The 19,992-nt window shown below is 42.1% G+C and overlaps 2 protein-coding genes across 2 annotated transcripts in view; both read right to left on the bottom strand.

The window, feature by feature from the left end:
* The window catches only part of LOC119501238, a 14,050-nt gene extending 13,002 nt beyond the window's left edge, over window positions 1–1,048 (bottom strand). The window contains exons 1-2 of the mRNA XM_037791475.1: window positions 988–1,048; window positions 363–686 (exon numbers count right to left, since the gene is read on the bottom strand). Coding sequence (XP_037647403.1) covers window positions 363–686; window positions 988–1,048 — 385 coding nt within the window. The remainder of the gene's footprint in view (window positions 1–362; window positions 687–987) is intronic.
* LOC119501239 (deleted in malignant brain tumors 1 protein-like) lies at window positions 547–18,346 on the bottom strand. The gene is made up of 7 exons (XM_037791476.1): window positions 18,074–18,346; window positions 12,768–12,828; window positions 12,623–12,658; window positions 12,504–12,525; window positions 11,455–11,741; window positions 10,719–11,012; window positions 547–686 (listed from the first exon to the last, which is right to left on the bottom strand). Exons 1-6 carry the CDS (start codon window positions 18,344–18,346, stop codon window positions 10,909–10,911), a joined length of 783 nt encoding a protein of 260 aa, XP_037647404.1. The 3' UTR covers window positions 547–686; window positions 10,719–10,908.
* Between the last annotated feature and the right edge of the window lie 1,646 nt (window positions 18,347–19,992).

Here is a 19,992-nt window from a genome sequence, read left to right on the forward strand (position 1 = left end):
GTGCAGTTTATTTGGGGGGTTTTGTTTGTGGCCATTTAGATTGTATTTTTTGGGAGTGTCGGGTGAATAGAGGGCGTTAGTCAAACCACAGCATGCTTATCGAAATGTGACTTTTTTTTTGTCTGGAGGCCGATCTTAACTGACATACAATATAATATTATGTTATGCTGTGTTAAGGTTTACCATAACAGTAATATGGTCGGTACATGCATAACCCACGCAGCTCATTATTTCTTTACTGGGAATCCCACTGTCAATAAGCGGTTGTGCTGCTGATACACTGTAAGTAGTAGCCTGTGTATCATTCAGCTATTGTGCATAAAATATAAAAACATTTAGTGTAAATTCTACATCCTACTTACTTTTAATGATGACACTCATAATCTCTGTCGTGGTAGAGGTGAATCTCCGTGTAGACAATGTGACTTCATACACACAGCTGTAGTTGCCCAGGTGTTCATACTCTGCTACAGGGAAGGTAAAGGAGGCCGAGTGGTTGACGGCCGGCACGGTGTTGGTGAGGCTGGAACCAGAGAAGATGAGAGAGAAAACTCCTCCAGGATAATGGGAGGAGATGGAGCAGGTGAAGACGAAGCTGTAACCCCTGGTGACCTCTGCACCTTCAGAACCCCAGACCAGCCCTCCGTTAGGGGATGTCAGGGAGATGCTGGGCTGCTGCAGTGGCACTGAGCACAAAAGGGACAACAGTATTAAGAGAATGTCAAATTCAGAGATTTGTAAATCAGCAACATTTTCTATCCCCAAAAAATATTCTTTTAACAGAAAATTTACAAATTAGTATGAAAGAGTGAAGGCAAAATGTTTGGCATGTTACTGCCCTGTGGAGTAATCTATTCTTATAAAAAAACAAAACAAATGTTGTGATTACATTCAGTGTTTCTCACTAAAACTCATTGTGTGCATCCTTGAGAAAATGAGCATTTTCAAAGCTCATTTCTGAAATATTTTAAATTCTGCATCGTTTACTTCCGTGTTTGGTAGCCAGCAGTCTTCTTCTCTGCCTTTGTTGGCGCCGGATGTAAATCATGCGGCCTGCGTGCTCGCGATACAAACAGCACTGGCACCACTAAATGGTGCCACTAAATGGTGATCCCCGTTTCGTTCTCCTCGGCGGCACCGATGGCGATAAGCCGTAACTGCAGGTGTGGTTTTGGGTCTCACTTCCCAGAGATCCAAACAGCGTCGTCTTTTCCCGGGAATGTTGCCACAGACACCCAGTTCGTAATACAGCAATTGCAAGGGCTTTCCCAGTGGTGGACGAAGTACCCAGATCTTTTACTTCAGTAAAAGTAGTAATACCACAGTGTAGAAATACTCTGTTACATTAAGTAAAAGTACAAAATTATTAGCATCAAAATGTACTTAATGTACAAAAGTAAAAGTACTCATTCTGATTATCAACGGCCCATTTCTCAATAATATATATTATATTGTATTATAATTATTGATGCATTAATGTGTTCATCACTTTAATGTTGCAGCTGGTAAAGGAGGAGCTACTTTTTTTACTTGCTGGGGAGCTTGTGAATTTCACCAGGGGATCAATACAGTTTTATCTTAACCTATAATAATACATGATAAATGAATTGTTGATTATATTTTGTATGATTAATCTCTTCAAAGTATCTCGGTTATTAAATAAATGGTGTAAAAAAGCACATTACATCCTCTGGTTGTAATGGAGTAGAAGTATAAAGTAGCATGAAATGGAAACACTCAAGTAAAGTACAAGTACCTCAAAATTGTACTAAAGTAAGTGTACTTGCGGTGTTGTTGTTTTTTTATGGGTATTTGGTTAGATGCTTGAAATAAGGTCTGTGGTTAACACAAGCTTAAAGGTATAATATGCAAGAATTTCCTAAAAAACAACATCACTGGAGTTTCATCAGTGGTCTATAGACAGGGGTGTAAATATATGGTGGCACCGGGGCCCGTGGGGTGGGAGCCCATAGAGTGGACTCTCCATCAATGTGTTGAGTGATGAACGGGCTCCTGTAAGTGATTCAGATTGTCACCCAACCAGACGGTATGAGGTGTGTGTGTGTGTGTGTGTGTGTGTGTGCATCCACTAGGGCCCGTCATACACACTGCAGCCCATCGTAAGATTTCACAGCCAATAGAAACGCTCTCTCTCTCTGAAATGACCTGTGATTGGTCAAAATCTCCCTTCACAGGCTAGATTAAAGTTTAAGCCTGAAAACAGAGCCATGAGGAGGAGCAGAAGTCTAGTTTTCTCTCAGAACACTTGAATTATAATATGCTGAAAGGTTATTATGGGATTTTAGCTCAATGATGTCATAATCATGCTGCCTACTGAAACTTTAACAGAAATGTATTTGAATGGAAATCTGCGAGATTAGAGATGGTAGTTTCTAGAAGGGAACCCCCAAGATGGTTAAGGTTAGGATAAGTCTTTGGGCAGCGAGTCTCGCGAGAGCTTTTGCAGAACTCAGATCAGATTTTGTAATTTTTAGGTTACCTTCTAGACACGACCCTTTATACTTTAATCAGTGAGTTTAATAAATAGCATTTTTTCCCTAGAGACTTAGGTCTGCAGCAATCCCAAAAGCAGTCTTGATAAAATCGTTTTATTCTCCCACCAGCATGACCATAACCAGGACTTTAGTTTTTTAGGTTGTTTGTTGTATTGTATGTTTGTATTGTATTTTAGGTGTACTCCTGTCTGTTTCTCTAAGCTGGGGGCGTGCTGATGTGACAGGCAAGAATAATGCAAGAATAATTAATTTTTCAGGCATAATTCATTTATTTAGAGAAAAGCTAATTTCTTTGTTGTCTCAGTTATTACTGTATCATTTTCAGGACATGTCATTTAATTTTTGGATGTAAATATGCATAAAAACTGGTCACTGTAGAGACTATGCAGCACATATGCAGTGAAATAGAAAGAGGAATAATGCAGATAGGTGATGCAGATCCTTGTGTGTGTGGGTTGATTTTGCATTGATCTGTTGGTAATGCCTCGGGGTTCCAGTAGGGGGATCGCGCTCCTCTTCCTCACTCAATACAGAGACGAGTGAAGGGAAGAGCTGCGTGTGATTCATTCATCCTTCTCTCTCACTATTTCCCCTGTTTAAGGGGCACAACATTTGGAGGCACCGCTGAGATATTTAGCTTGAGGATCATCACTGAGCTACAAGTGGAATCCTCTGGTTGATCATCTCCTCAAACAACCCAGGCATCGGAGAAAGGAGTTGGCAAGGCGGTCGAGGTGATCTTCAGACAAACATCGGCGACTTGTATCCTGAAGTGAGCAAAGTGACCACTAGGGAGCAGCAAAGGGCCAATTGAGTCAGATAAACCCTCGTTTCACTACTTCTGCCCGCTCCTTTGATAAAATGGAGTCTGAATTCGAGAAGCTAGAGCTGGAGATTAAAGGAGCATTATACAAACTGACTGTTGAACAACTGATTAAAGTGTGCAATGGACTTCAGATTTCTGGACCAGGAAAGGAACATGTGACTGGTAAAACACGCAGTCAATTAATTTCACACGTCATGAGGTACCTTGAACGGGTGCAATTGGATGATCGAGAGGATGAAGGTTTGTCAGAACTTCTTAACATTCAAGACATAATAGACAAAATCCAAATGGCAACAAACCTAACTGAGAGTGAAATTTTGCATCAAACTGACAGGCAGGAAAACCTCCAGAAAGAGGTAGAGGAGCTAAGACTGTCATTACAAGAAAAAGAGAATGAAATGCATGACCTCATGAACATAAGCATGAACCCCCCTGCCAGTTCCAGCACTCCAGCAAAGAACATGGTGCTAGCATCCCCTAACAGCTCTATGTGGCGCAAAGATTTCAAGATGGCAGGCCAAATAGGAGAGCCAGGACAAAAAGATAAGCTAACCTTTTCCAGTCTGGCCAGACAAATTGAAAATGGGCTCAATAAGGGCCACCCAGAGTCAGAGATCATTGATGCTGTAATCCGCGCCATCACACCAGGCCTGCAGTTACGAAGTTACCTTGAGGGGAAGGAAAAACTTACGCTGCCCGCCCTCCGCAGAATTCTCAGGTCTCATTACCAGGAGAGAGGTGCCACTGAGTTATATAAACACCTCACTTCTGAGGTCCAGAGCAGTAAAGAGACACCTCAAAATTTCCTGATAAGGGCAATGGACATGAGACAGAAAATTCTGTTTGCTTCTCAGGAAGATGAGTCAAACTTAAAATATGACCCAGCACTAGTCCAGAGTCTATTCATGCATACTGTTCTGACTGGCCTACAGAATGACAATATCAAAAGTGACCTGCAGCCTTACCTCCTGCAGACAAACACCTCAGATGAGCTGCTACTGGAGAAACTGAACATTGCATGCACCAATGAAAAGGAGAGACAGGACAAAAAGAAACATGCTGCCCCATCACGAGCAACGAATGTGAATACAGTCCAGTCCAGTGAAGTTCCAGTGGAAAAGAAAAGCACCACCCAGCAAAACACAGCCACTTCACTTCCTCCTGATCTGCTGACCGAAATCAAAGAAATTCGCTCTGACATGGTGCTGTTGAAAGATCTGAGAGCTGAAATCTCCCAAATCAGGGAAACCATCCAAAGGTCCACCCCTGCGCCCCCACAGTATCCCCCACCAAGCAGAGAACCAGCTAATATGTCTGCCCCATATCCAGTGTTTTCACCCCCACAACCCTCACCTTATAAAGCTGAGTCAAATGCCATGCCAGTGTACCACCAGCAGCCACCAGCAGCAGCGCAGGAGTACCGACCAGCATTCAGACCTGCGCAGATGAGGGAAACAGCTCAGTTCCAACAAAGGTTTGCACCACAGCGGAATTACCAAGCACCACGCCCCCGTCCTAGATGTTATGCTTGTATTCAAGCAGGCGAAGATTACTGTCAGCATTGCTTTAGATGTGGAAGCAGTGAACATTTCAGGGCAGGTTGCAAGGCACAGAGGGTAGTGGAACCCACTAGAAGGAGCCCTTTAAACTAAGGGAGGTTGCTTCCACGGGACATGGAGCAACCGGCAACATGGATAAGTCCCAACGTTGTGCAAGTTGCAAAGAAGAAAAAGACAGTGAGGAGCTAAAATGTTGCTCAATTTGTAAAACCACACTGTACTGCTCAAAAGACTGTCAGGAAACACACTGGCCTGCACACAAAATACATTGTAAGCCATATACATGTTCAAGTATTAAGAGAAACCCAAGGGCAAGGAAAATAGTGCTCCAGAGAAAATACCTACTGTAAGGGAGTTAGTAGGGAAGAAGTGCCTCATCAGGTGTTTCCTGCACAAACTCAAAACTCAGGCACTTTGGGATACAGGTTCACAAGTTTGTGCTATAGATGAGGTATTTAAAGGGAGACACTTACCTGATGTGCCGCTAAGGGATGTAGCTGAACTTGTTGACCCTCTTGACCCTTTACAACTTGAAGCAGCCAACGGGACAGACATGCCATACAGTGGTTGGCTCGAAGTGTCCTTTAAATTTGCTGCTAATGATGATGAGTTGCTAATACCCATGCTAGTGCTAAAAGGCAGCCAACAACAATGTCCTATTATTGGCTTTAATGTCATTGAACGTCTTGTGCTGGACAGTCTGCAAAACCAGACAACACATGGAGTCAAAGAGAAGCTTGTGAAGGCAGTAAAAATGGCTTTTCCTCATCTAAAGAAAAACAAAGCAAAGACCTTTATTAATGCTGTGAGTGTAGGACAGATGTGTGACCATAATGTAAGAACAGCAAATGAGAGGGTGAGTGTGCCTAAACATAGCTCCGTTCAAATTGAGTGTCGAGTACAGGCCCCAGCTTTCAAAGAGGATAAGACTCTGATTTTCGAGCCTCATGAAAACCCACAGTGGCCTGAAGGATTAGAGTTTTGTGATACTCTTGTGTCAGTGAAGGCAGGCATGGCCCCAAAAATCATTGTTAGTGTGCAAAACCCTACGAGTCATGACATTACGCTGTCAGGAAGGACTGTTATTGGGACTGTACAATCAGTCAGCTCAGTATATCCTGCAAATATATTTAAAACAGACCACCTACCTACTGCGTCCATTCACCATGTCAAAGCCCAGAGCTCCAGTGAAAGTGCTCCTGTCCACGAACAGTGGGATCCTCCTGTTGATTTGGCTCACCTTGATGAACACCAGAGACCAATAGTCAGAGTCATTCTCCAGGTCTAATGACGAGATAGGCTGTGTGAAAAACCTGCAAATGAACATTTCACTAAAAGATGGTGAGCCAGTGTCAAGAAAATATCTCTCTGTTCCAAAACCCTTATACAAAGAGATGAAAGACTACTTACAGGACTTGATAGCACAAGGGTGGGTTGAAAAGTCTACCTCTTCCTACTCCTCTCCAGTCGTCTGTGTGAGAAAAAAGGATGGCACTCTCCGCTTATGTATCGACTACAGGGAGCTTAACAGGAAAACTCACCCAGATCGCCACCCCATCCCCAGAGTACAGGACATTATGGACAACCTGGGAGGGAACACCCTCTTCTCACTGCTGGACCAGGGCAAGGCATACCACCAGGGGTTCATGACCGAGGACAGTAAGCATCTCACAGCTTTTGTGACCCCCTGGGGCCTGTATGAGTGGGTCCGAATTCCGTTTGGGCTTATGAATGCACCTGCAGCATTCCAGCGCTGCATGGAAGAGTGCTTGGACGGCTTAAGGGATGAAATATGTGTGCCATATCTTGATGATGTTCTTGTGTTTAGAAGAACATTTGAGGATCATGTCAGTGATGTCAGAAGGGTGCTGCAACGACTGAGAGGGCACGGGATAAAACTGAAGCCCAGAAAGTGTAACCTGTTTAAAGCAGAAGTACGGTACCTTGGAAGAATTGTGTCTGCTGAGGGGAACCGGGTGGACCCTGCCGATACTGCTGCTCTCAGGGCCCTGAAAAACAAACATCCAGGTACTGTTGGTGAGATAAGAGCAATCTTGGGACTATTAAGTTATTACCGGCAGTATATCAAAGATTTTTCACGTATTGCCAGCCCCTTGTATGACCTGTTTAAAGCACCTGTAGAAACCGAAACACTGAACAACAAAAAGAGGAAGTGGCAAACAAAGCGAAACAGCAGAGGAGTTCCATCCAACACACCCATTAAGTGGACTGACATGCACCAGTCAATCTTGGAACAGTTGATAGACTGTCTCACTCAGCCTCCTGTTCTAGGCTTCCCAGAGTTTTCACAGCCATTCGTCATCCATACTGATGCTTCCAACCAGGGACTAGGTGCTGTATTGTACCAAAGGCAGAATGAAAAGCTTCGTGTGATTGCTTATGGCTCCCGAACTTTAACTACAGCGGAGGAAAACTACCATCTACATTCAGGAAAGTTGGAGTTCCTAGCCCTCAAGTGGGCGGTCACAGAAAAATTCCGTGATTACCTGTACTATGCACCATTCTTCACCGTCTACAGTGACAACAACCCACTTACCTATGTACTGTCCGCTGCCAAACTGAATGCAACAGGGTGTCGATGGGTAGCAGAACTGGCAGATTTCCACTTCACAATCAAATACCGTCCGGGTAAGGAAAACATTGACGCAGACAGTCTGTCCAGAATGCCTTTAGATATGGAAATATTCATGAAAGAGTGTTCAGAGGAAATATCACAGGATGTGATTGGAGCAGCTACACAGGCAGTGGAAAGTCAGGATGAATCCAGTGCATTATGGTCCATGGGTGTCTCAGTACAATGTGCAGCAATAGCTACAGACACGCCCCTCATTCCACTAACAGCAGGACAAATCAAACATGACCAAAGGAATGACCCCACTGTCGGACCAGTGATTCAGTTCAAACTGGCAGAAAAACGACCATCAGGTCCAGAACTCAAACAACTCAGTTCACAGATCTTATGTCTCCTTAGAGAGTGGGATAAGTTGGAGATTTCTGAGGGTGGAGTGTTGTTCAGGAAAACTGCAAGCAGAAAACAGCTGGTGCTTCCAGAAGCACACAAAACTACAGTGTTAAAAGAACTTCACGATGAAATGGGTCATCAGGGTGTAGAAAGGACTACATCCCTGGTACGGGACCGGTTTTACTGGCCGTATATGCAACGGGAGATCGAGGATTATGTCATGAGAAGATGTGTGTGCCTCAAGCACAAGAAGCCAAGCCATGGGACAAGAGCACCACTGACGAACATTGTAACCACTCAACCATTTGAACTTGTTTCAGTCGACTTCTTGCACCTTGACAAGTGTAAGGGTGGTTATGAGTATATTCTTGTAATCATTGACCATTTTACACGTTTTGCCCAGGCTTACGCCACAACTTCCAAATCAGGCAAAACAGCTGCAGACAAGATCTTTAACGACTATGCACTGAAATTTGGCTTCCCAACAAGAATACACCATGATCAGGGTGGCGAATTTGAAAACCAACTGTTCGCTCAACTGAAAAAGTACTGTGGAGTTGCTGGGTCGGTAACCACTCCCTACCACCCCCAAGGGAACGGACAGGTAGAGCGGTTTAACCGAACACTGCTCCAGATGTTAAAGACCCTCACAGAAAGACAAAAGACTAACTGGAAAGACTCACTAAACAAACTGATTTACGCGTACAATTGTACTCGCAGTGAAGTGACTGGTTTTTCACCTTTTAACTTGTTGTATGGGCGCTCTCCACGGTTGCCAGTTGATATGTTGTTCAACTTGACCTCAGAACAGGGAGACAGTAATCATCATAACTACATGGAAAAGTGGAAGCAGGGCATGGAAGAAGCGTACGAGATCACAAGACAAAATGCTCACAAAGCTGCCATGAGAAGCAAGACACACTATGACAGTAAGGTGAAAAGCTCAGTGCTACAGCCTGGTGATCGTGTTTTAATCAGGAACATGACACCTCGTGGTGGTCCAGGAAAACTGAGAAACCACTGGGAGGATACCATCCACACAGTTGTGCGTCAAGTGAGTGAAGATATCCCTGTTTATGAACTCAGACCTGAGAAAGGAAAAGGGAGATCAAGGGTTTTACATCGTAATCTTCTCCTCCCATGTGACCACTTGCCACTGGAAACGCCAGTACAGCCACGCACAAAGAAGAAAAGTGTGGAGAGAAATGAGGAAGTGGAACAGTCAGAGGACGAGGAAGATGATGAGTATCATCTTGTGACACTTGAGCAGCAATCCAAGACATGCACACCTGAGACAGTGAATCCTGTGTGCACTAGTACACCTGTGGAGATTGAATGCATACACCCTGAGGAAAACATAGCACCTGAACCAGAGAAAGAACAAGAAACACCAAACCAAATGGAGCACTTATTGGAGCGAGAGGACAGTTATGTGGAGGACCTACCTGTGGAGGATGCTGTTCCATTACCTGTTTCAAGTGATCCCAGCAGTGAGGAGCGTCAGCGGCCTAGACGACAACACAGACGGCCCAAGGTCTTCACATATGATAGGCTTGGCTCACCTGCATGCTACAACCTGAGGACAACACCTTGGCATACAAACTTTAACGTGCCATGGACACTCACTGTGCCGCCATACCACTTCCAGCAGTGCTATTGACATGGAAGGTAGAAACATTGCACACCACTGGACTGAGTAAATGCACATACATTACACTCAAAGAAAGAAAAAAAGGGACTGTTCAACACATAATTCACATTCAAATGGACTGTTGAACATGAGGAACTTTTGACAGTGGATACACTCAATATACACATTTACATGACACTGTTGCAGGCTATCATATCACGCTCATGGACCTGTATTAAAGGAGAGTGTAGTTGACTTGGACATGCTGCACAAATAGAACTGTTAACAAGGCGGCAATGGACTGTGTCGAAACAATGCATAATAAAGGAGGTCAAACAAATGACCAAAAGAGAAAAAATGGACACTGAACGACACTGGGTATTTACCCATGTCTGAAGGAATGTATGAAAAGAGTTCCAGTCTGTAAAACTGCACTACTGCACTATACAAGATCAAATGTAGCAGGATTGTTAGTCTGAAGTGGTAATAAGGATATATTTTGATGGTATTCACTTTAACCCTGTATTTGCACTAAAGGTCAAAGGTTAGCATGTTGAGGACAACATCTGTTTTGAGGGGGAGTATGTGACAGGCAAGAATAATGCAAGAATAATTAATTTTTCAGGCATAATTCATTTATTTAGAGAAAAGCTAATTTCTTTGTTGTCTCAGTTATTACTGTATCATTTTCAGGACATGTCATTTAATTTTTGGATGTAAATATGCATAAAAACTGGTCACTGTAGAGACTATGCAGCACATATGCAGTGAAATAGAAAGAGGAATAATGCAGATAGGTGATGCAGATCCTTGTGTGTGTGGGTTGATTTTGCATTGATCTGTTGGTAATGCCTCGGGGTTCCAGTAGGGGGATCGCGCTCCTCTTCCTCACTCAATACAGAGACGAGTGAAGGGAAGAGCTGCGTGTGTGATTCATTCATCCTTCTCTCTCACTATTTCCCCTGTTTAAGGGGCACAACACTGACTGTTATCTACTGTAGGTAATACACACTATGGAGAAGTACCTCATACCACCCCACTTCAAAAGATCAGAACTATCCCTCTAAGAAACCAATCTTTTGTAATGTGTCTGTAATTGTAGAAAGTAGTTCTCAGAGACAACACAGAGGACATGACCTTAGTGTCCTCAGCCAGATTTATGTGTTGTGTTGTCTTATTTTATTTATTCATTCATTTGTCTTACCTCTAACAGAGAGTCTGAGAGAGTCACTTAGGGGGGAGCTGAAGTCTCGACTTCAAACCGTTGTCTGATACTGGCACTGGTACGATCCTTCGTTGTCAAAGTCCACCTGTAAGATGCTGAAGGAGGCAGAATTGGTACTTGATGTTTGGGTCTTTCTGAAGGAGCCTGAGGTCTGCTGCAGGGTGAATGTTCACCCTAAATGCTGAGTTGAGATCGAGCAAGTGATGGCGACGTCCTGACCCCAGGTAACCTCTCCAATGGGATTCATGGAGATGCTGGGCTTTGGGAGGCTTGCTGAAAGAAAACACAACAATATATAATGTGAAATGAATTATATGTTGATCTTGGCTGTACTAGTGTTGTTTTTTCATCTTTCTTCAATAAGCATGTACGTAATAGCTGGAAGAGGGCACAGCAGCTGCCTGCCAAAACCCACATACAATACAACCCATCACTCACGATCGCATTACTGAATTCACCTCTAGCGCCACCATGAGGTTGGTATATTTAGTCTTTAATATAAATGTCTTAACAACTACCTGATGGATTGTCATGCAATATTTTACATCCATTCATGGTTCTCCGGTGAATACACCTCTAGCGCCACCATGAGGTTGGTATTTTTAATTTTTAATAAAAATGTCTTGACAACTATTGGATGGATTGCCATAAAAAAAATGGTACTTTGGAGCTAGATTAAAAGTCTAGCTGAAAATCATCAAAAAATAATTGTCACCTGAACAGATAACACCAGCATCCTCATGGTGTCTACAGTTGTGGCTCCCAAATCCTCCATGCTGACACTCTGTTACAGACCTTTCACCTCCTGAGCAGCCCACATCATCAAGCCAGATCGATCCGGTTCCTTCACCAAAGTGGGCCGACTGAGGGGCACTCGGTGCTGTACCACAGCCCAACTCCCTGCACACTACCTCAGCATCATTTAAGTCCCATCCGTCATCACAGACTGTTCCCCAGGAACTGTTGTAATAGATTTCAACTCTTCCAGAGCACCGAGTAGACCCAGACCCAGCCAATCTGATCAGCACACCTAGCCACAGAACACAGAAGACAAACCATTGCCGGTTATGATTAACCATCTGAGACCCACAATAGACCTATTTAGTCTACTTTAGGCGGTCTTTAGGGGGTCCAGAGGGTCTTTAGGGGGAGATAGCAGGTCAACAGTAGATGTCACATAGAAGTGGTGTACATCATCTGAAAGCTGGATTCTGAAGATTAATCTGAGATGCAGCTCAGCACTGTGTGTCAAATTATTCTAGTCATTAATAAGAAATAAACATGAATGAATGAATGAATAAGAATAAATTGTGAAATTGTATAAGGGTTTAGAACATTATGATAGAAGTTTATAATGACCATTCCAATGCTCTATTATGTCTCAGAAGTTGTTGCAGCAATTTTTGGGTTGACACCATTTGTTACACAGATTTGATGCTAAATTTAACCATTTTTTACCACTGGAGAATTGATCAAAATGATAAATAATCCCTCCAAAATACCACATTAAGACACCAAGACCTTGAAGATGCTGACACTCTGTTACAGACCTTTCACCTCCTGAGCAGCCCACATCATCAAGCCAGATCGGTCCGGTTCCTCCACCAAAGTGGGCCGACTAAGGGGCACTCAGTGCTGTACTACAGCCCGACTCCCTGCACACTACCTCAGTATCATTTAAGTCCCATCCATCATCACAGACTGTTCCCCAGGAACTGTTGCAAATAAATCTCAACTCTTCCAGAGCAGCGAGTAGACCCAGACCCAGCCAATCTGATCCAACCATCTGTCAGAAGCATAACATGCAATATGTAAGTATTTGACAAAGAATGTAAACTGAACACTGAAAGGATTTTATGCATCGCACCGTAGAATTGACTGACCTGCAGCAGATGAAGTTGAAGTCAAGAGAAAAGAGACTATAGAGAGAACAGAAAGAGGCATGGCTCATTACATTCAAATAAAGAGAATGAGCTTTAAACTGACTTTGCCATACAATAAAACTGCTATACAATATATATGTCTTACCGAAGGCCAAATAGCGAAGGTTTCCCACGCTCCCAATGGCTGACACTGAGGCTGCTCTGTCCTACTTATCAGTGACAAAACAGACGACAGAAATTGAACTTAAAACCGCGGTGCCCAGAAACATTTCACACTGCTCAGTCCTTCCTGGAACACTTCCTTTTTCTCTTTCTGGCTTTTTTTGTTTTTCAGCAAAGGCAGCAGCACCAAAGCAACACGTCCGTCGCTAATTCAGCCTTTTAAATTGTTGTTGATCAAAAGAAAGTTCAACAGAGGGGTGTCCCACGAAGCGAGGTTAGTGGGTTAGCAAGTATGTTGAGTCTAAAGCCAGAGTTTTTAATGTCACAAAGGTGACTCTCCTGGCTAGATCGCCATGGCAACTAATGCTGCACACCTAACCTGCTCCGGAGCAGGGGTCTCATTTATAAAACAGTAGGATCCATACTAAAAATGTACGTGCGCACAAAAGCCGAAAATGGCGTGCGCCAAAAACAAATCTGACTTATAAAACTGTGCGTACGCACACCTGCAGGCAATGTTCCCTTTATAAATCACAGTCCGCCTGGAAATGTGCGCACATGGATCCGCCTCATATTCCGCCCTCTACACGCCCACATTCAACCATAAATGGTCGATGCAAAGCACCTCATGAATGTTTCTGCATGTGAATGAGCCTGTTGATCAGTGGATCTTTACGGTGAATCCCGGAGACTACCGAGAGGAAGACCGAGAAAAGGAGTTTTTCTGACACAGAGATGGAGGTGCTTGTAGGTGAGGAGGTCTCTGAACACTCGTTCCCTCCTGATTCTGTCATTCACATAGTGCTCAGTACCGGTATATCCACCATGCAGCATGTTACGAGTGTCACTGCTGTGTTTATATGTTTACAGCATCAAACTGATCCATTCACAACTTGCCAAAATGATCAAGACAATCAGTAATATCCCCCACCTGGATATCATTAGAAAAAGGAAATTTGACAGGTGAACACTATTTATTTATTTATTCATTTAAGTTTTTATAGTGAACTTGTCCTGCATTATGATTAGGACTGATAATGATAATGAGGATATGGAGAGTACTGATTGTGTGAGAGCTGTCACTGGCTTTATTTCCACACTTTGTTAATTTACACTCTCCATACTGGTGGAGATGTGCCGGGTGGAGGTGACTGGTGAAGATATGCCGGACGGAGGTGACTGGAGGAAGCAGAGTGTGTGTGGCGCACCGCGGTGGCACACTGAGACAGTCTGATAGCTGTTTTCATTTTGTCTATTTATACTGTATCTGTCCCTATCTAATAAACCATAAATAAATTAATAAGTCATGTCATCACTGCAGCGATTTATCACACAACAACTTTATGAAACTAATATCGTATTTGGTGATATCTGCACACTATTAGAAGATATTAAAAACTATTGGCGCTCTGTTCTGCCATTCTTTAATGCTATTTGAGATAATCTTGGATTTCTATAACCGATGATGATGATTTCATCAGCTGCTCCACAGCTGACTGCGAGTGTCGGTAGTCCGGTCCTCTCCCCTGAGATCCCTTTTAACTCCAAAAGGCTACTTTCAAGATTATATGACTGTATTGCTTCTCTAAAAAACATACCTGGGCAGGTGAACTAGGAGAGGACATGGAAGATAATATTTGGAACTGTGCTCTACAAAGAGTGAAATGACAGTACCTCATGTCCAAAACTAAACATTATACAATTCAAAGTTCTACATCGAGCTCACTTTTCCAAAGCAAGACTAGCCAAAATATACCCAAATACAGCTGCACGCTGTGACAGGTGTCATAATACCCCTGCCAATCTGACCCATACGTTCTGGTCATAACTTAGTGGTCTGTGATCTTTAAAAAACTCTTAGAGGCACGTAGCATTGATTTCCAACCTAATGCAGCAGCAGCTAGATTTGGCTTCACAGATGGAAAATACTCTAGAGTAAGGAAAAGACATAAAACCATTATTGCTTTTACAACGCTACTTGCACGCAGAAGACTACTACACTGGAAATCAACTAACCCACCTAAAGCATCTATGTGGCTGAGTGACCTGATCCATTTTATACAGCTAGAAAGGATAAAATACTCACTTAGAGGGTCCAGAGACAAATTCCTATCGGTCTGAGATCTGACTCATTTAGACAAACTGAAGACTCTACCTGACACCCTTCAGCAGTTCCAGTCAATTTAGGACACTCAACCTCGTAGACTTCAACTTACAGTATAGTCTAACTATCATCCTGACTTATTCACTTTGTTTTATTCTAACCACTTTATCTTATTTATATATACAGTACATGCATGTGGGTATATGTATGTGTATGTGTGTATTTATATGCAATATATATGTATATGTATGGGTATGTACATGTAGGTATATGTGCGTGTGTATGCATATATACATGTATATATTTTTTTCTCAAATAGAATGCTTGCAACATTGCTTTAAACCAATTACTCTCATAATTTCTATATTTATCAATATTAGTTTGCTGTCAATCTGACATGGTGCTCTGTTTCCCTCCACATGGCACCCCAAATGTATAGGCTTCTTGGGAATATGTTATGCCTGTAGGTGTGAACCCCATGAATAGGCGGGTGAGACAGGTGGGACGTTTGTTATATATGTACACTTAAAAAAATAAATGGAAACACTCTTTTAAGTGTATGTTTCTCACCACACCATGCTACAAATATGTACATCCATTGAACATGTACAGTGTCAATGTCTCCAAATAAAAAATGATTGAAAAAAAACATGTATTAACAATTTATTTTTACACAGAGAAATTCAACATTTTAGGAAATACACGTATTGCCTTTAAAACAACCTTAAAACATGTATTAACAAATTATTTATATAAATAGTCAATAACACTGAGAGTAATAGTTCAACATTTTATGAAACACCCTTAGTCACTTTCATGCTGAGAGTTAGAAGAGAAGAATGAAACCACCATGTCTGCAGAGAGTGGTTTCAATTCTCTCACCTAGCTCAGCAAGAAAGTGAAAGGTTTATTCCTTTAACTATAACACAAGAAGCTAAATATAGGTGTAGGTAAGCCAGTAAGATACATCAATGAGTACTAGTATTATTAATTAGAGAATGTTGCGATCAACTACAGTGAAGAGGTCTGCAGATCTTAATTGAAATACATTGAAATGAGTTTCAATGAACCATGCTGGACTTGGATAGTTCTCCAAAATACAGTTAGAAACATAGCATAGTATAGTATTCATCAAAAACATGCAGAAAAAAATATTTAAGTTGTTTTATTATGTAGGATAAAACTTGAAATTAATTATTTGTTTGGATTCTCTGTATAGCTTAATTAACCTCTCAGGGGGGCATCGGCTATAATTTGCTTTTGGCCATCTGCTGATTACATATAGGCCTAATGGAGCTTTAAAGGTTTTATAATAATAATAATAATAATACGTTTATTTGTAGAGCACTTTTCAAGCACAAAGCACAAAGTGCTTTCCAAGGAAATTCACATAATGTACAACAGAATACACTGAAACATAAATATTTAAATAAAAACAATAGGATGGAAAAATAAAGAATAAAGAAACAAGCATATACATAGTCACAGTTACATATGCCCATATATACACATCAGCACACAAGCATACAAAAGACTAAAATGCATCTGATTGAAAAGCCATTTTATAAAAGTGGGTTTTAAGACGGGATTTAAAAGTTGTGACCGAGTCTGCTGATCTAATGCCAATTGGAAGACTGTTCCAGAGTCGGGGAGCCAGAACTGCAAAAGCACGATTGCCTTTTGTTTTCAACCTGGTCTTTGGAACTGTTAAAAGACCCAGACTTGATGACCTGAGGGGCTTGTTTGGACAGTACCGTGTGAGAAGCTCAGTTTCATACTCAGAGCTTTATATGCGATTAAAAGCACTTTAAAATCAATTCTAAAAGACACTGGGAGCCAATGTAGTGAAGCCAGAGTTGGTGGAATGTAAGAGCATTGTTTGGTTTTGGTTAGCAGTCTAGCTGCAGAGTTCTGAACTATTTGGAGCTGCTCTGTTGCTCGATTATTTAAGCAGGTGTACAAGGCATTACAGTAATCGAGACCGGAGGATATCAGGGCGTGTATAATTTTCTCTGTGTTTTTGAATGAGAGAACTGATCGAATTTTCGAGATATTTCGTAGTTGATAAAAACGACTGGACTAATTTTTGAACATGGTGCTCTAGACTCAGGTTACTGTCAAGGATAACACCCAGATTTCTCGTGGCTGATTTTACGTTTGGAGTAAGGGGGCCAAGGAGAGGCTGTACCTGATTTGAGATGTGTTCTGGGCCAATGATGAGTACTTCGGTCTTATCAGAATTGAGTTTTAAGAAATTTTGTGACATCCAACCTGTTAAGTCTTGTAGGCAGCTCTGTAGGGGTGCTAATTTATTGGTGTCAGAGGGTTTAAATGATAGGTAGAGCTGTGTATCATCAGCGTAGCTATGGAAGGCTGTGTTATGACGACGGATTATGTTACCTAGAGGCAACATGTAAAAGGTAAAAAGAACAGGTCCCAGTGTAGTTTTCAGAAACTACTCAGTTGAGAACCACTGAGGCTAAAAGTTCAGAAAGTTAGAAACACAGGGTTACGAGTTGGGGGTCGATAAATGACTTTACAGAGTACTGGAAGGACAGAGTTCATTTTAAACATCATTCCCTCAAAACTTGTTAAATTATTGACAGCGATAAGGCTGCACTTAAAATGGTTCTTAAAAATGACAGCAAGGCCTCCTCCACGGCCAGTTGCCAGAGGAGAGCTGAAGAATTCATAATTTGGAGGGCATAGTTCATTTAACTGGCTGTGATCACCTGGTCTTAACCATGTTTCAGTTAGAAATAAGAAATTAAGGTTCTCCGTGCTAAAAAAGTCATTTAAAATAAAGGTTTTGTTGGAGACTGACCTCACATTAAGCAAAGCAATATAATTATTTTTTGTCAGTTCAGACTGCTGGCGAGCTGTATCATTAGACCCCACATGAACTATCACTCGGTTGATAGAGGACGGGAGTGAACGCAGTAGCCCCGGGAGTTTATCTCGGATGACCGTGACCGTGGCTCCAGGGAAGCAGTGAGTGACTGCGTTGAAGAAATGGATATTCCTGGTTATGGAGTCCCCAACTATTAAGGTGGTTGGGGGAAGAGTGTATGAGGAGATGATGGGGATTGGGGATGGGGTGACCAAGCAGGCGAGTGTTGTGGTGAGACAGTGTCTGCAGAGTTAGGAGAGGATGTTTCTGCCGGCTCAGATCAGGGAAAACTTACAGAGCGTCTCACCACGGCCTCTTTCAGGAGTTTGTGACGGGAGGATGAAGTTATGAGCCGAGATGAACGCCGTTGATCCGGCTTCACAGTGGAGCGGCGAGCCACCAGGGGCGAGGATGCGGTGTCAGCAGGAGCCGGCTGTGTCCTCGGAGGAGGGTCCAGGTCCGGACGAGTCTGAGCCGCGGGGACATCAGCTGGGTGGACTGGAGCATCATCGGACAGGGGTGCGTAGTGGTTGGACAGGCTTAGGCGAGCTGGTGAATCCCCGTCCATGTGTCCCTTGCGACCACGGACCACAACCTCAGACCAAGACGGATGGTGATGAGGAGCAGGAGGAAGGCCGTAGGCAGGTGGAGGTATCCAACATAACAGTTTCCTGGATGGTTGTGTTGAGTGAGGCTATTTGTTTGGACTGGCCCAAGGCCACCTCCATGAAGCTGGACAAAAGGGAATCTTTCTTTCTGAGTTCAGCCGAAAGTCGTTGGATATCCTCCTTAAGGTCAGTTATCTTTTTGTTTGCTTTTTGGAGCAGAATATAGTCTTCAGAGTTATTAGAAGCCATATTTTGGCTACGGATTGTTTATGAAGCTTTATAGGCCTAATGAAGCTGTATAGGCCTAATGAAGCTTTATAGGTCTAATGAAGCTGTATAGGCCTAATGAAGCTTTATAGTTCTAATGAAGCTGTATAGGTCTAATGAAGCTGTATAGGCCTAATGAAGCTTTATAGGTCTAATGAAGCTTTATAGGCCTAATGAAGCTTTATAGGCCTAATGAAGCTGTATAGGCCTAATGAAGCTTAATAGGCCTAATGAAGCTTTATAGGCCTAATGAAGCTTTATAGGTCTAATGAAGCTGTATAGGCCTAATGAAGCTTTATAGGCCTGTCTAATGAAGCTTTATAGGCCTGATGAAGTTTTATAGGCCTGTCTAATGAAGCTATATAGGCCTAATGAAGCTTTATAGGCCTAATGAAGCTTTATAGGCCTAATGAAGATTACTAAGACAAGTCAGATCAAAAATATTTATTTGATTTTTGGAAATACAAACTATATTCTAAATTCTTGTAGAAGTGGCGTATTTGAGTATAAGAATTTTCACCAATAAAACAAAATATCATTATTAGCTGGTCATGTTGCCCTGTATCATAATCTATTGTTTTTAGGGAACTTGAAGCCAGTTAGTGCAACTCCATCAAAGGAGTACTGCTTGGTCTCTGAATGAAACTTCATTAGGCCTATAACGCTTCATTAGACCTATAAAGCTTCATTAGACCTATAAAGCTTTGTTAGACCTATAAAGCTTAATTTACCTATAAAGCTTTGTTAGACCTATAAAGCTTCATTAGGCTTATAAAACTTCATTAGACCTATAAAGCTTTGTTACACCTATAAAGCTTCATTAGGCCTATAAAGCTTCATTAGACCTATAAAGCTTAATTTACCTATAAAGCTTCATTAGACCTATAAAGTTTCCTTAGGCCTATACAGCTTCATTGGACCTATAAAGCTTAATTTACCTATAAAGCTTCATTAGACCTATAAAGCTTTGTTAGACCGATAAAGCTACATTAGGCCTATGAAGCTTCATTATGCCTATGAAGCTTCATTGAGCTATAACACTTCATTAGGCCTATAAAGCTTCATTAGAGCTATAAAATTAAAACAGTTTTAGTTCATCTATGTATAGGCTATTCAATTAAAAATAATGAGAAGTGAATGAATAGCTGCTAACTTGGAGCAATCCTTTGCAGCGGGTCAAAAAGTCTAAACCAGTTTCACGGGAAAGCGTATAAATACCACGACATTACACGGACATTCTGTTTGTCACGAGTACGCATTTTAGCATTTTCATGTGTCATTTGTTGTTACGCCCCTGTCTAGGGGGGTCAGAGCGCAACATAAAAATATGAAGAATTTT

The sequence above is a fragment of the Sebastes umbrosus genome, chromosome 14 (genome assembly GCF_015220745.1).
Source record: "Sebastes umbrosus isolate fSebUmb1 chromosome 14, fSebUmb1.pri, whole genome shotgun sequence".
Taxonomy (NCBI): domain Eukaryota; kingdom Metazoa; phylum Chordata; class Actinopteri; order Perciformes; family Sebastidae; genus Sebastes; species Sebastes umbrosus.